The 16,676-nt window shown below is 40.1% G+C and overlaps 2 protein-coding genes and 1 non-coding gene across 3 annotated transcripts; 2 read left to right on the top strand and 1 right to left on the bottom strand.

Moving 5' to 3' along the window:
- Positions 1-1,317: 1,317 nt before the first annotated feature.
- Positions 1,318-8,755, top strand: LOC143183035 (uncharacterized). The gene is made up of 5 exons (XM_076384409.1): positions 1,318-1,637; positions 1,714-1,836; positions 6,129-6,355; positions 8,112-8,248; positions 8,319-8,755. The coding sequence occupies exons 1-5, from the start codon at positions 1,463-1,465 to the stop codon at positions 8,530-8,532; spliced, it is 876 nt and encodes a 291-aa protein (XP_076240524.1). The 5' UTR covers positions 1,318-1,462; the 3' UTR covers positions 8,533-8,755.
- Positions 7,852-7,924, top strand: Trnam-cau (transfer RNA methionine (anticodon CAU)). Its single transcript has one exon. It is a non-coding gene; the product is annotated as a tRNA-Met (tRNA).
- Positions 8,756-8,936: 181 nt separating the features above from the next.
- Positions 8,937-10,892, bottom strand: Cych (cyclin H). Its single transcript, XM_076384408.1, has 6 exons — positions 10,670-10,892; positions 10,109-10,333; positions 9,868-10,041; positions 9,573-9,798; positions 9,380-9,491; positions 8,937-9,278 (listed from the first exon to the last, which is right to left on the bottom strand). Exons 1-6 carry the CDS (start codon positions 10,784-10,786, stop codon positions 9,137-9,139), a joined length of 996 nt encoding a protein of 331 aa, XP_076240523.1. The 5' UTR covers positions 10,787-10,892; the 3' UTR covers positions 8,937-9,136.
- Positions 10,893-16,676: the final 5,784 nt, after the last annotated feature.

The raw sequence follows: 16,676 nt of genomic DNA, 5'->3' as shown, positions 1-16,676 counted from the left end.
AGAATAGCAGCTTGGCCAGCATCGCTTTGAAACAAATTTCTGCAGTGTATTTTGCTAGTTCGCATAATCGCAGCCAAGTTCCACATCTGTCAACAGTTCTTGTATCACTCTATCATCCCTATCATCGTCTCTTAAATACGCGCGATTGTGCGTCTAATAATCTCATTAAATTTACGACCGATTGTACATCGCGTCGCGATATACCTGAGAGACTTGACATGGTACGGTTTTATGTGAATCCATAGGAATCTGAACGATGCAGACTCTTGACTAGGATCTAATAATACATTCAAGCCATTCAGTTTTACATTTTGTTCGGCGGGTAGATTGTAAACGTACAAAATGTTGCAAATAGCAATTCCTTTGCTATATTAATTCCACTAAATAAATTTCCCATTCGATTATATGCTCAAATAAGTATTTCTTTTATCGTGGATCTGGCCGAATAATACCTTATCTTCTGACACAAATACTTTAGTAGGACCAGAAGTTACAACTGATCCTATGTATTTTTGATACTGTGCAATACGCTTATATTCACAGTATGTTTGTATTAAAAAAATACGTATTGATGAATTATATTATTAAATTAGAAAATTAGGTACTAGAAAAATATATAATCGTATCGCTATTGCTAAGTTCCCATCGGAGCAGTCAAGATATGAAGAATCTCTAGAATTTTATTCGTCTTATGCGCAACAGATTGAAAATTGATTTTGAATCACGGCTGGTCGCTGTCAAGACAATTATTAAATAGCGTTTCATGGCGGTGACAGAAATTTATGGACACCTCATTACCACCGTTTAGTGACTGCTACCGTCGCGCTGTACGAGATCATTAGAGGCTCCTTCCAGAAACGCACGTGTGTGCCAAGAACCGCCCAGAGACACTTGGGATTGGTTGAGCATACGATGACGTTGTGAGCACGTGGCTTTTCGACACCGCCTTGAAGAACGAAGAATTTGACTTGGGTGCCAAAAAAAATGTTGTTGGACATCGCGAGCAACCCCGACAAACAGTCGCTGGTTTCGACTCTAATCCCGCGAACGGATCGCAGGATGTCTATGAATGTCCTAAATCGATATTGAACCAACTTTCACCAACCACAAGGAGATTATAGTTTTTGAACAAAAATAGTAGGCTATTTCACTGATTGATACAGAAGATTTAAGATTGGAGAATTCGTCGTATGGTGTCAGTGATGCGTTAGTGATCAGCGCGGTGGAAAATGTGCAGTGATTCGCGGATGAACAAGTCGTGAATGAGCAATTATAAAAATACGAGCTACCATGAACAAATCGATAAGATCATTTCACTAATTGCGCCTCTTGAAAGTGTAGATACCTATCTTTGAAGTATTGAGGTGGTATCTAATCGTTTAATCATTATATGATTAAAATACCGAATGGTGATAAGATCTAGATGATAGTAGTAGGCATTTGAAAACGGAGAGAATTTAGGATGTCGGAGGAACACGTAAAAACATCGGAATTAACAAAGGAATCGGACGAATTTGTCGAAAACCCGAGAATATGCTCGTTCAGCATCGAAAGTCTTTTAGCACCGAGCAAGAAGAGCGCGGAAGACGAAAAGCACGTGCCTATTAAGACTGAAATATATTTGCATGGTCACGAATGTAAGTAGGCGGAAATTAGAGTAATTTAATGAGCAAGATAGAAAAGTCTATAACTTACTTGAATTGTTTCGAGCAGCAAGTGATTCGGACGGACGGAAACTGGTAGCACCAGACTCCTCCATGTCGATGGCAGAAGAAGTCGAATTCGATGATTCTGACATGGTCTGTTCCACCTCACCTGAACCGGAAATGTGCTATGGTGAGTTTAATCGTATACATAATTGCTAATTTACAGGGCTTAAAGTTTTAACCAAATTAAATTTAACGCTCAGTAACTACACTAAGGAATGTGTTAAATGGGAGTTTCCGTACATTAGAATAGGAAAGATAAAGTAGTAGTTTTTTTATTATTTAGTGACCGAATATTTTCAAAAATTACGTGATACAAAATTAAATTACACAAGTGTTGGGACACTTGTGTTTACTCTACGAATTTACGCATGGAATTTCTTAATTAGGAAAGATACATTAATGAAAAACATAGGGGCAAATACCTAAAACATTGATAATAACAAATAATAGAACTACTCTGTACGAAAGACTATTATCAGTATATCGCATATTGTATATTTATGTTTCACTAAGGAATTAATGAAATTATCTCAGGCGAAAATATTATGGTACGAACCACACTCGCATAAGCATCCTCTTAACATGCCAATTATTCTTCATAACTGCTGTTAATGAACGAATGCGAGTAATCATTCGAAATTTAATTACACATTATTATCCATTTTTATTGGGGTCTGTATGAAGTTTTTCTACCTAATCATCTTGTACATTTATGTGTACTTACTTACTGAAAAGTAGATACTGTACCCACAGAGAACGCAAGATAACTTTGTATGCTCGAACTTCATAGTTATTACACACTACGTAATAAAGTGTAATTCCTCTTAATTCGGATATTGTTGCGAACGTAAAAGGGAGTAATTGTTACAGAATCCACGCGTTTCCTTTGCGCAGTAACGAATTCGTAAGTTTGCGCGGAGGACCGTTGCTCGTGAGTTTGATCCATTACTTCCTGCAGGGTCCACGCCCACTCAATGTTCCTGCTCCTCGTCCACTATTTATCTGTCTCCTGCTAATTCTGCCATGGAAATACAGCAAAGTATGCCTTCGTGTCGTATCTACCGGTACAGAATGAAAAAAAACATCCGCGGGCTATTTTGTGACGTTTTAAGCGTCGCTATCTTCGATTCTAGTCTTTGAACCTTAGAAAGGACTACCGAAGGAGCTTCCATTTAACCCCTTACAGTAACTATCTCATTTCCTATAGAACTTAAAGAATGTGTTTTCTTCATTTTCACAATATCCTAAACTTAGATCACTCGTCAGCTAAGTGTTTCGAACAATATTTTTAATTTTTTAACTTTCCTATTGCTTATAATTCAGTTCAAGAATGTTTTGCGACTACTGTGATAGATACATATTGTATCTGTTAGACTTAACAATAATTTAATGTAGTATTCAAGAGAAATGAATGGTATTGCACAATGAGAGAACAGTTCGTGATTTACGATGGACTATCGACGTCTTGGGCAATTCAATTTTCGCTTCATCGGCGAGAACTTAAGTTCCCCGACGACTAATTTCTACCAAGGACCCTTGCGACGCGTGATTTACAGAGCATAATGGTCGCTGCGATAAATTCGAGATCTAAGGAAAGGACAATTCTCGTTTGCGCGGTGCGCTCGGACTGTGATACATATGTGGGACGTCGCGTCCAACTACAAAGCCGTCAACGCGACGCGTAAATCTTTTGCGAGGGCAGTCTCACGAACAAGTAAAGCGGTCCAAAAGATGCTCCCCTTTTAAACGAGCTCAGCTTTCTGATTTCTAATGAGCCGTTTGTTTCGCGTGTGATTGTGTACACACGCGACTCACCCCTTTCGATTCTTTTCAATTTTAGTTTCGATCACCAAATAATAGAAACGATGCGTTTTGGATTTTTAATTCCTGGGAATGATAGAATGCAACACGTTCTAATGAAGAGAAATTCTGTCAAATAGTAGAATCTCCAAAGTTTTACGAAATAGGTTTCTCTTCTGTAACCCTGTGACTCCAGAACTAATTAGACTGACATGACAATATGACTTACAGTCACAGTCTAACAATGACAGATGTCACAGAACAATAGGCCCCTGTATATCGCAGTTTGATATAACGTTTTTAAAAACCTACAGGAGACTCCAAATAAGGTGGTAGATAAATTTCGAAGAGGTTTTCCTGGACCTAAACCTTTATATTTAGAATATTCTAGTAATGGAGATATTAACATCTAAGCGCAGCGAGAAAATTGATTAAAGGCAATAAGGGAAAGATCAGCTTACAAATAGATCCAGCGGACTCGAGAACACTATCCTAGATCATAACAAAGGGGCTAACCATCTGTCTGTCCCGATGTTTCGCTTGACCAATCGGCATGGCTCGCGTGCGAATTAATTATCCCGGTGGTTGGCTGCGAGCGTGAAATCGTGCAACGCCGAACGAATGAAAATTAGCCACGCTTTATCGCGCATTTCTACTCGTGCTCACGCCATTCATCACCGAATAATTAGGAGACAAGTTCACCGTGGCTCGCGGCAATTAGGTAAACTAGAGGGCGTGGTGTTCTATTTCGGCGTCGCATCGCGCTCCTTCGCGTCGGCTTCCACGCCGTGCTCTTCGACCGTTTTAACTTCCCTTTTTGCAACCGAGGTTGTCCTTCCTTCCCCTAACCCTTTTCTTCTTCGCGGAGCTCGTTCGTCAATGCAACCGAGTCAGAAACTCGACGACAAATGAGCCGCGCAGAGAGCACAGCACCCTCTGAAGATATTTTTCTCTTCCATTCCGTGGGACGTTTCCGGTAAAGAATGTGCTACAAGAACCTAGCTACGACGTTTGACAAAAAAAATTGTCCATCAGAATTCCACAGATCATCTCCTAGGATGAGAGGAATGCGATTCTCCTTGAATATCGTTCGAATGCAGAGCCGTCGCAGCAGATGTGGCCGCGAATAGCGATCCACGTTGAACAACACTGTTCTGTGATATGTAAACGCGTGCAACTTGTAGAATAATTTGATATTATTATCTACACATCGGATATTTAGGCTTCGGAGTTGGAATCTTTCCTGAATTTACACGTGCACAGGCGTGCGCGTCGCACGACTCGAGGTTCACGCCGAGTGAATTAGAGGCGGTACGGTTTTAGCCGACTCGCCAGTGTACGGGCTGAAGGGAAGCCTCGAAAAACGCGCGAGAAACGCGACAATTACGTCGCCATCTGACAATTAGTAGCCGGTAAACGACGCTCTGCGCTCTCGGTAACCACGTCGCAAATACTTTTTTGGGGATATTTATTGCCTTGCCAACCGCGAGGGTCGACGCAGCTCGATCCATCCTCCGCGCGGACAAGGAAGCTTCAGGCATCGATTTATTGGTGCCAAAATAACTGGATGATTCTCAACTTTGATGACTTGATGAACTAGTTCTGTGTATCTTCGATTGGCTCGATTATTCAATTCCATGGAATTGGATTTAAGTTTTTTATTGGATCGGTGTAAATCCAACATCTAGTTTTTGAAATATTCTATAATATACATATGTGTGTATAAAATAGAAGGCCTAGAAGAAGCGGAAGTACAAAAAAAATGCACCACTTGCAAGGGGAAGATTTATATGCATCAACCCAATAATTACCATCCCGAACTGAAGTCTCTAAGGTGATAAAATGATACACAGAATACGGGCTTCCTGACACGGATTTTACCACGGTGTCGCGGTCGTTTTTTTTTCTCCGAAGTAGCGGCAGACATGCATCCAGTGGTGGAGCGTCGTGGTGCCACGGTTTTTCGTCGGATGACGAATGGGCAGATAATTAGAAGATGATCCCCGCTGCTTAGAGCGTGGTCCTGTTACCAGTAGACTAAAAGAGACCCTGAAGACATTCCTCATGGGCGAGGCGCGACGTCTTGTACGACCGGCTTGTAACCCGGGGATAAATATAAATATAAACAACTTCGACGGGCAAAAGGCCGACGAGATTGATGAGGAAGAAAATTTCCTAGGGGTAATTGAGCCTTGCCACGGGCTCTGAAAGCGGTAGCTGCTTGCGTAGCTCGCGGTGGATTTCATTTAAAGGCAATTAAAATGGAAACAGTGCCGTCGCTTCGGTGTCTGTATGCGGAAAACATAGGTACTCGCCATTAATGATAGGCTTTTGTCCATTGTGTTTCAATCTAGCCTCTACTTGTTTCTAATTAAGCATCGAATACAATATTACAGTTTATAATTTATAGTGGATTCGGTTTAATCTGTCGTGACACGCATGCTAATCGAAGCTCATTCAATTACGACGCATTTTCATTCTCTTTAATCGCGTTAGAGTACCGCGGTCGCAGCAATTATTCGATAATTACACGATAAGGAAACGCTACTGTTAATTATAGTTCTTAACTGATACTTGATAGAGAAATGGTAGAGAGTTATCTTTTCCATGTGTTCGCAGAAGCGTGCACCAGTAGCAGTGGTGCCAACTCCACGACAGGTGTGGATAGAGATGTTCAAGAAAAAAACGGCAGCACAATTAGCGATGACGAAAGGAAGAAGAGACCACGGACCGCGTTCACAGCCGCGCAAATTAAGTCGTTGGAGGCGGAATTCGAGAGGAACAAATACCTGAGCGTGGCCAAGAGATTGCAGCTCAGCAAGAGTCTGAAGCTCACTGAGACTCAGGTACATATTACCTAATTGATATCATTATTCATCTTGAACATTGAAATGATAAATTGTTGGAAACCACGCGAGAACATGTACGAGGATTATAGGAGGTATATCCTAGGAAAACTGAGGCAGTAATGAGGACTGCATTTAGGAAACATCTGCTAAGTAGAAGTTAGGAAATGTCTGCTCTATTGATTCACTGTTAACAGAAGGTTACTCATAGTAACGGTACCGAGAGAAATGATCCAATTATATCTGACAATAATGAGAAAAACTAGACTAAGTTTCCCCAAGATTAAAGGGAAACACGTTTCGCGGAAGTGAGTTAGAACAAGACGCGACGTACACGATAAATCGCGATAACGTCTACGACTTCCGCAGACATCGGCACCTGAAATAGTTTAAGTTCCTTGTAGCTGAAGTCCCCGAGTTCCTCAAAATCAACTGGCCCTTGAATTATGGTTCCGAGGGCTACCATATGTGCAGGCGCCACAGTACGGCGCCATAGGGGAAGATCGCCCTTTAGGACCAATTAGCACTTATACGCCCTTTCTTCTCGCGAGCAAAGAACAACGGAGCAAAATGTCTTGCATCTTCCTTTCGCAGAAATCTTTAATTAATCACCGCAAGTACCATCTGACGTCTACTCGGAAATTCAATCGTTCTTGCTCCCAGAATCTTGCAGCAGAGCTTTTCTTGAAATTTTCACGCAATTTTGTTGGTTTCTAATATTACCTCGGCCATGAGATTTTCAGCTTGGAGATTTAAATAATCTTCGTGTTAACGGCATGAAGCTGTAGAATAGATTAAGACAGTTATATAATCCTCAGGCGTTTACTTTGTACTCGCCGCGCTTTAAACTAATTAATTTATGGTAATGTCCGAGATATTTCGCGCCCTGCTCGGTTGCTATCGTTCCGTTCGCAATGTTGCGAGTGCTAGTAATTGCCAGAGTGGTAGAAATATCGCGCGGCAACCGCGAACGAGGCAGATAATTATCCCCGCGATCAAGGCAAAGGGAAGACGATCAGACGACGGATCAGAGGGAAGAAGGAGACGTGTCGTGCCACAGACATAACTGTCACAATATTTCTCGTAGTTAACGAGCCAGCTCCGGCCTGGTCCCCTTCTTCTCTTGGTCGTTCCTTCGCGATCTGCGTTACGTTCCAGCATGCCACAAGAACGGGATCGTCCCGGACGACGGATGCTCCGAGGCGACAGACCGAAGAGGCGTCGATTTTTTAATTAGGATATATTACCGCTCGAATACGCTTTGAGTCCAGTACACCCGCGTTCCCCTAAAGAAAATTCTGTCATCATTTTTTCTCTGAGTCTCCATCATGTGTTTGCCTCTTTTTCTCTGACAGATTTCAGCTTGATTCAGTTCCATACGAGCTGAATAGATCCACATTTCTTCGTGCTTAATTTTTGTAATTTTTATAAATTAATTGAGTTGATTTAGTCGGAAAGCTCCCTGTTGAAAGGGGTTGAGGGAAAGCTTACCAAATGCCTCGGTAGCGCAGTAGGCAGCGCGTAAGTCTCATAATCTTAAGGTCGTGAGTTCGATCCTCACCCGGGGCAAATATTTTTGGTACTGCAACATTGGGAAGCAGTCATATTTTGAAATTTTGTCTACTATAATATACCTTATTGAATTGTCCGTTTTTTTTCGGTTAAACTCAACGATTTATGGAATACACGTATCACGTAACAGGCTATTTGCTATTATTCTATTTCCCAATTAATTCTTTTGGTCTTTCGTTCACAGATTAAAATTTGGTTCCAAAATAGACGCACCAAGTGGAAAAGGAAATACACGAACGACGTGGAGTTACTGGCGCAACAATATTACTCTAGTCTAGGGATCCCCGCACCACGGCCGATTTTCGTGGGCGATCGTTTATGGTACATATCTTTAACTTTTTGTACACGGGAATACTTTTTTAACTTAATTTAACAGCATATGGTTGTACAGGTTCTTTAATTACCCAGGACAACCGCAGCCAGGAACACCGATTTTCCCGCAGCATTTAGCAACAGTCCCTCTACCGCCTGCCCTACCCATTGTTCAGCCTCTACCAAGTAACTTATCGATGGGTCAACAGAGTTCGATTTTTCAAAATATACCTACGAATAGTCCAACTTATCATTTGAGTCAAAGGTTGGACTTTAGGCATCAAGACTCTTAAGAATAGGAGAGAAGAGAGGATGTAGTGTTTGTATCAAGTGAAACCCAAGAGTGTACTTTGGCCAATATCGATGGTGGTGTGTGATGGTATCACGTGTGATACATATTCTTGAAAGCTTTAGTTATAGTACTTTATATTATAATTTATATTCAACATTCAAAACATTTGAAAGTGAATTTAAATTTATAGATAAAGTTTATGTGGCGTGGGTGAGTAGTGGAAGTGGAAGAATTTGAAAACCGCGCCAAATCTTACGGTACTGAAACATATCAGATTCGAAAGCCTAAATTCGATGGTATTTAAATATTCATGATGACATAAGCAAAGTTTTTAACAATTACGGTAGCAGTATGAATATTTTTATTTGCATTTATGACAAGAAAACAGAATGGACATAATGTATAAGTTTTAAATAAGAGATTGAACAAATATATTTTTAGTTCCAAGTAACATGTGAAGAGTACCTATTAATAAATAATATTGTTCACCTTTTTTATATACTGCTATAAAAAGAAACTAATAAATTATTTATTAATTATACATTAACAATACAAAATTAAGGTATTAGAAAAATATGTCTTTTTTATGAAACATGAAACATTTATTAAAGAGCAGATGGTGACAGTACTTTGCTGACTCCCAAAATCTTCTCATCATGGGCTGCTTGATCTTGCATAATTTTTGCATATTTCTCATTATCCTGCAAATCCTCTTCATCCAGCATCTCCTGCATCCTTTGCTTATAACTATAATCAATTCCATGATACACAGAATCCAATTTACTTAAAACTTAACTTATCTGTGTAGAAACTAACTTAAAATTACTTACAGTTAAAGTTATACTTACATTTCACTGTCAGGATTATTTTCCTGATTTCTACATTTTTCTAATTTCTTTTCCAAAGCCCTTACCACTTCCCTTGTAGGAGGTTCTACACATTTAGCCATAGACCTTATTTCTACAATATATATGCATATTCTAGTAACCATAGATCATCAGAACTATTTCTAGATACTACATGCAAAGCAATAATATTTACTTCTTACTGCTTCAATTATGCAACCCAAATGTTCCTTAGAGAACAAAATATCAGTCACATAATTGTCCAGATTAGCAGATGCTCTGGATGCTGCATGTAGAGTTGCAGCTAATGCGACTTGACTTGGAGCATACAGTAGCACGCTATCTGTTAAGAAAACCCTTTCCAAAAATTCATCAATATATGGCCTTAATCTTTCTGGATTTTCCAAAGAAGTATATCTTGTCTAAAAAGGTGTAAATTAATTTTACCTAACCATTGAATAGACCTTAGGACAATAATGTTGATGATATACCTTAATGTCTATCATCAATCCTTCTACAGGTCTAAATGGATTATGCACTGTTAAATTATAATTTAACTGTTGCATAAGAAGCAGTTCATTATTAAGTATAATGTCAGATGCTTTCTCTCTGTCACCTTTGATATTGGCAACAAACTGACATATAGAAACATTGAATTCTTCGACCTAAAATAAACCTCTGTGACAATTGTAGTTCATAGTTGAACTATGAAAAAAGACCAAAGATAATTACTTTACAAGCCAAGTAGACACATGTGACTAAAATCTCTTTTGGGTGATAGTCCATAACACTATTTCTCAGATAGAATCTTTTGAAATAATGCAATGCAGTTGCAACAGTAGCACGTGGCATTGGAGGACTGAATCGACGACAGAAATCTCTCAATTGCAATTCATAGAAGCGTAATAGTGTACGCTCTTCTGTATGGGACAGAAAATGTTCTTCCCTTTCATCTAGCTTTTGAAAATATATTATTCACACCATGAATATCACTTTCAAACACACCTCCTTAATAATAATACTAACCAAATGATAAAACAATCGCGATAAACAATATAAAATATTATATCAAAAATAAGAACATAAAATAATGTATATAAGTATCGGCAAGTCTGATTTCAAACCATTCGATTTATCGATAGAGCCGAAACCACGTATAACCTATAAAATCTTACGGTGACTGACCAAAAATTTGAATTCCAATCGAAGATACAACGTATATTCAGAAATATATTCGAAACTTTACAATTGAAATATAAATTAGAACTTGTCGCGAGAAATGAAACGACTTACCGTCATATTCGCGCCATGCCTTTCGATAAACTCAGCGTTCGTTTTCTCCCTGAGCGCTGTCAAATCGTTTTCATCGCTAAACATCCAATACCTTTTCTGCGAACTCTGCGGGAACATTGTTGCTCTGTTCTCTAACTAATAAATTCGAAACCACGTAATTGTTAAACAACTTCAATTTGAAAATCGACGTATCGCGAGTCGACGCGGTAAAAATAATTGTTGCGCGACCAGGACCGCATACAAACGCAACAGTTATGCCAGCAGACCGAAGAGGGCAGCATTAGGCACAGTTTCGATGCAACTTCAAGTCGATACTATCGCGAGCTGCATAACGGACGCATCATGGCGTCGGCATCGTTACGGGAAAAGTTTTGTTCTCGTAATATGAAGAAAAATATTAAGGTAGCGTCGCTGTTCGTCTCTTTGTAGGAGTTAGTAACCGAAGATTAGTGTTCAGGTATTATTTTTTAAACAAAAATGCTCTGATAGATCTTTTTATGCGTATCTAGTAAGCATTTGAATAAAATATAAGACGGTTAGAAAACTTCGAGCTATCGAATGATGTTACAAATTTCAGGAGAAATAGTATTCATACATAATTGTTAAAATAGTAGGTAGTTATAAAGTTTCTTGTTATTTACTGTCATTAGTACCTTCTATTCGAGCATTTTTATCATATTTCTTTAAAGTAGGGTTATGAAATGTAGTAACGAAAATACGCTCGTAGCAGGTTTACAAATCTTGATTATATTTTCACGCGACATATTCTTGTGTATAATAAAAGACAATACTGTCAATTATTTCTTGATTGTGTAACATTTTTAGGTGTTACCTTTTAAAAAAGTATCGTCACGTTTAAAAATTTGAATGCGACTAAGGTTAGACTGTATCGAGACTATTTTATGAATTATTTATTAAGAGCATAATCTTCTCGGACGTTTAGAAAATGCTACCATATAATTTACGAGTAGAATAAAAATTTACACGAAGACAATATTATGAATACCTAATGCCAATTAAGTACCATGTGTAGAATGTTACGAGCTATTTTCTTAGAAACTCTTAACACATAAAATTTGTATTCCAACTTTTACGTACACTATATAGCATTTTATGTAATAAGTGAAGCACAATGGGAGATCGTGGAACATTTTTTGATATTTCATGTAGTCAAAATGTTATGATGGAAAACTTTTTTCACTACATTTTTAACATTCACCATTCTTACCTCAAATGTTTCATAAACTATTATTAAAACGTAACTGTTCTCCAGTCTGAGGCAACTGGGTCTCATTTCCCTTGAATGTAAGACCGTGAAGGTAAACATAGAAACTTTTCGACAAAAGGGATCGTATTTTCTGGTAACGTGATTGTACGTGCCAGTAATAAACAAGATCGGCGAATGGTTGATAGAGGGTCAGAGGTGGGGGTCCAATTTTAATATGTACGCCCCCGCAAGCGGTTGCACGTCGGATCTGAAGGGGCGTTCCTACGACCCTTTGTCAACCGACGACGCCGCTGCATCTTATCACGATCAAGGTTCGGGATCTCCCATTCTGCTCTTCTACCTCGTTCAGCCCTCGAGGCCATCCCGGTGCTGCCGCTTGTTCAAGCAAAGACGTTGTGTGCCCCGACGTCTCGGTGGCTATAACTTTCTATTTTTTGTACCTTGATTTATGCTTCTTTATGCTACGCGACGATACGTCGCCGTGTGGTACAGTGGATCTCTTAAAATTTAGCGAAGCATCTGCATCCCGTATCTCGGGGATCTCAGATCAAAGATAAATGGACCGTCTCGAAATTTCTGTCTCCCTGAATTGAATTCTTGCATACATAGTAGTACAAGAAGCATAAGTTTTCGTTAACTAATAATCCGTCGATTGCGAGTGAGAGCAAGTTATTTGCACTTCTAAATACCACTCGTGGAGTTTAATTTCCGACGAAATCCTCGTGGAGGAACGATATGGCAGCCGAAAGTGAAGTACATCCGCCATTAATCTAATATTGCGGTTGCTGCCGCCCTCGACTTTGCGTGCTACACCCTTCCGCGTTAAAGCTTGCTCCCTTCGTACAAGTACGAACACCGAAACACCGATCTTGTGGACACCAGTCTATGCACGGACACCTCCACAGTAGAGAGTCTCGTGTTCGTGCACAGACACCGGCGGGAAGGGGAGCCAATCGGTTCGGTTTGCTGGCAACGATAATGCAAAATCAATGCCTGGCATGGCGTACGAGGTGTGACGGGTAAAGTGGATTACCTTCGCACCCTTTTACCTCGATGGTTCACCGCAATCAAGAACTTTCTATCGGATCGCGGTTGTTTTTGCTGCGAGCTGCTCGTGACGGGAACAAAGTTCAAGCTGTTAGACAGCGAGAGTTCCCGAGTCTCTTCTTCTCCATAATACGGAGAAATGCAAGAGCGTTCCATACATATGCAAGCGTTGTTTTTTTCGTATGCGTGACCCACTGTATCGCATGACCGTTAGCATGCCGTGGTATCGTCGTCGGTTAACCCGCAAAAAGCGGTATCACGCCTGCTTCTAACACTCTACGTCTGATCGCCTGGGTACCTGGCACGCAAGCCTGCAGCGATCGAAGACTTTTTGTGTACTGTTCGTTGCGATGGATGTACTGTTTGCATATTATATGAAGTTTGTGGTCACAACAGTCCTTCTTCTCACCTAGCAAAGGGCTTGTTGAGTCGATACTCCTTGCCAGTCGTTACCGCAAATCGCAATAGAATCGTTGCAGAGGTAACAGACTGTGCTTGTTAGTTGTTTGATAAATCACAAGAAATTTATATAATAGATAAGAAATAAACGATGTAATATGTCAGCAAGTAAGTCTGATGATTTGTTTCGCGTGTTCGATCATTTTTTAGAAGCACTAACAAGTCCTAGGGAAATACTTCACGAGGAAGATAACGAGATTCTAATTATATTGAAATATTCTGTAAGTAAGTATGGAATGTACAGAACTAATGTATTTGGACTACTGTAATTATTTAATGAACCCTCAGATTCGTGTTAACAGGCAATATATCACTGTCTTCTGTACACGGCATACATTATCTACTATCGGATGTCCCGGGATAATGTGCGCTCACTAGTCTGTGAAATGATTATATGCATCGTGTGTATGAAACTAAATTTACCGGAGATGTCGTTACGTAACAAATCATAAATCTCGCAGTCAGCGAGCGTACATAGCTGGAAAATCAAGGCGCACCGGTTCACCACAGTTGGTTGTGCATTTATGCATGTCTACATGTGGGATATCCGTGTGTCCATCTAAATACGTTTGTATAACATACATATGCAAACATGGGTGCAACACAGCCTGACTCGTGCCCCGACGTTATGTTCACCAGTGTTGCCCTGTCATATGAGTTATCGCGTTTAACTGAGATTACTACAATTTATTAAGACTGCCGTGGGCATGACATCATTATAAACCTTTGCGATAGACAACAATTTTATTTGGTCAGATTGGTAAGTGGATTGACATAGCATTCGGCTTCTCTAGTTCTGAAGAAGCCTTCCTTGCTGAAGTCTTCCTGCTTGTTAACACTAAGCTATTGACCAATAAAGTAGCAAGCTGAGTGCAAAAGGGACATGCTCATAATTCGTACAATAAATACTGAAATAGAAAGTAGGAGGAAAAGAGGACTTGTGAAGCGAATCGTCCGACGGCAAGCAATCAGTGGCAGCTCGTTTTTTCACGAATATTAAATCGCGGTGCGAAATTATGATCGCGCTATCGAACAGTGCCTAAGATGTGTATCGAGAGATATATATCGATGTGATCGCGCGAACGGAACGCAGCTCCTGAACCAATTATCGTCTTTCGCGTATCCACAACGAGATGTTCTGTGCTCCGGGCATCAGAGATGCAAATAACACGTCCGTTGTGAGATCGAGTGCAGTGACAGTGTCCAACCAAGTATATGAGTATTGATGTGCTTGAAAGTGGATCATTAATTAGGCTCTTATCCTAATTATACACCAATGATGTTAACAAATAGAGTTTACACGAGAGAACCTTGGCCATAATTTCTCCTTGCCTCTTTTCACTATGGTTGAGTATTGTAATGGATAAAGCGAGTGACGGAGTAGTTACCATTATTAAACAATGAGAGCAAAGAGCAGAAAACTGAAGGGCACAAACGAAACGAGAAAGATGAAATAGAAGAAGGCCTCGAAGACGGCTGCTCGTGTACAACCATCGCCCCCGGCGGGACCATGGTCGGCGAAACACACGTTGAACAATAAGAAGCCTCAGTGAAGATGAGGATCGGTGGAAAACGAAGGAGAAAGTAACACAGAAAGAAGGAGCAAGGCAACGCTTGGTTGTGTACGGTATAATTACAGAGGGCAGAGCAGTGGCTAGACCCACTGCAGCAACTTATCGTTGCCCAGGGCGCCAGCATACTCGAAATCGGCGGGGTCGGTCCTGTTGCGACTTGGTCCTAATTCGTATTCGTGCCCCGGGTGTAACAGATAGTATGCGCCTCGAAAAACGGCGGAAGGACTGCCAGGAATCTCCTACACTACGCCCTTCTTTCTATCTGCTGCTTTCTTCTTATCTCGTTTTAGCAATGCAAATCTTGATCGTCAACGGTAATCCACATGTTCTGTGATTTTGACGGAACTCCTGAGGAACACTTTCGTGCTCTACATAATACATGTAAACTGTGGTGAATATTCCAAATTGATGGTTCGAAGTGCAATCTGCTTCACTGGTAGACATAAATTCGAAGTGTAATAGCAATTTCTACAATTTATCGATGGATGACATAATTTCAGTTGTGCCGAATATGTCAAGATTTGGATGGGTTGCTAATAATAAGAATCAGAGGTGGTCTGAAATTGTAGTAGCAACAATAGCTATCTTTACTGATACTTTTTTTTAGTAAAAAGTGTTAAAAATCTGCTGCAATTATATCTTTAATCTTACCATAAAGAGAGTAGCGGGCTCGAGTCCTCTAATTTCAATTAGCCGCAGCTACTGATAATTAACGACTATAATCAGTGGAGCGGTTACATGTGATGCAGCCGAAGGAAACATAACATGGCGCTTCGGAAACCCCCTGCAGCTAAGGCGTGTGCAGTAAGATGAATGCACGCCTACTCAGTTTCATATGTGTGTATTTTATATGTATAAAGTACATATGTGGTAGATATGTGAGTATTTGAGCTTATTAGATATAGCTAGTCTATGATGAAGCAAATAGAGACAATGTAATATAATATTTAAGCTATCTCATTGTTTGCCAGTCCGATTAGCGGTTCATAAATAAATAGCGGTTCGTAAATTATAGACACCTTGCAGTGCATTAAAGTTATTAAATAATTAGCGAAGGAGAGAATCCCTCGTTTTTAACAAAGATAAGTAGCAAGGACTAATTGGGTATTTGGAATGGATTCGTATGAAATATACAGTGTGTACGAGGAATTATTTCTACAACGGTGAGCTAGTGTACTCTAAATATTTTGTTCTTATAATTACATGGTGCATGCCTGTGCCGTAAATGGAAGACGACAACCTTGTGCCAGGCTGCGTGAGAGACTTCGAAGCGCGATTACGTTTCGCGGTCTTGGCTTGCGTGCAGTTTTTTTTTTCGTGCGCTGAACACGGAAAGGAAAGCCTTCCCTGAATGCGACAGAATAATGCAGGAGCTGTATGCAATGTTACGAGGAGTTCTGTGTGAGGATACAAAGGAAACTTAATGGGATGGATTATCATTTGAATGGAAAGAACCGACGCTTGCACCGTAACTGAAATAAGAGCTATTTTATCTTAATCTTCACATGCTTAGTTTTGTGTGTAAAGCGTTAGAGCGTTTCAGAAGTTGTTCTTTTGATCAAACTTCGAACTCGTTTTCGTTTCCTTAGAACTGAGCAAAGGAACCAGTAAGACCTATACCCTTGTCGATATAGTATGCAGCTCGCAAGCAGAGATTATCCACTTTTGCGGTAATTCATAGCTGTTGCTGCGCATGCTG

The sequence above is a fragment of the Calliopsis andreniformis genome, chromosome 9, assembly GCF_051401765.1.
Source record: "Calliopsis andreniformis isolate RMS-2024a chromosome 9, iyCalAndr_principal, whole genome shotgun sequence".
Classification (NCBI taxonomy): Eukaryota; Metazoa; Arthropoda; class Insecta; order Hymenoptera; family Andrenidae; genus Calliopsis; species Calliopsis andreniformis.
This window is presented reverse-complemented; position numbering and strand designations above follow the sequence as displayed.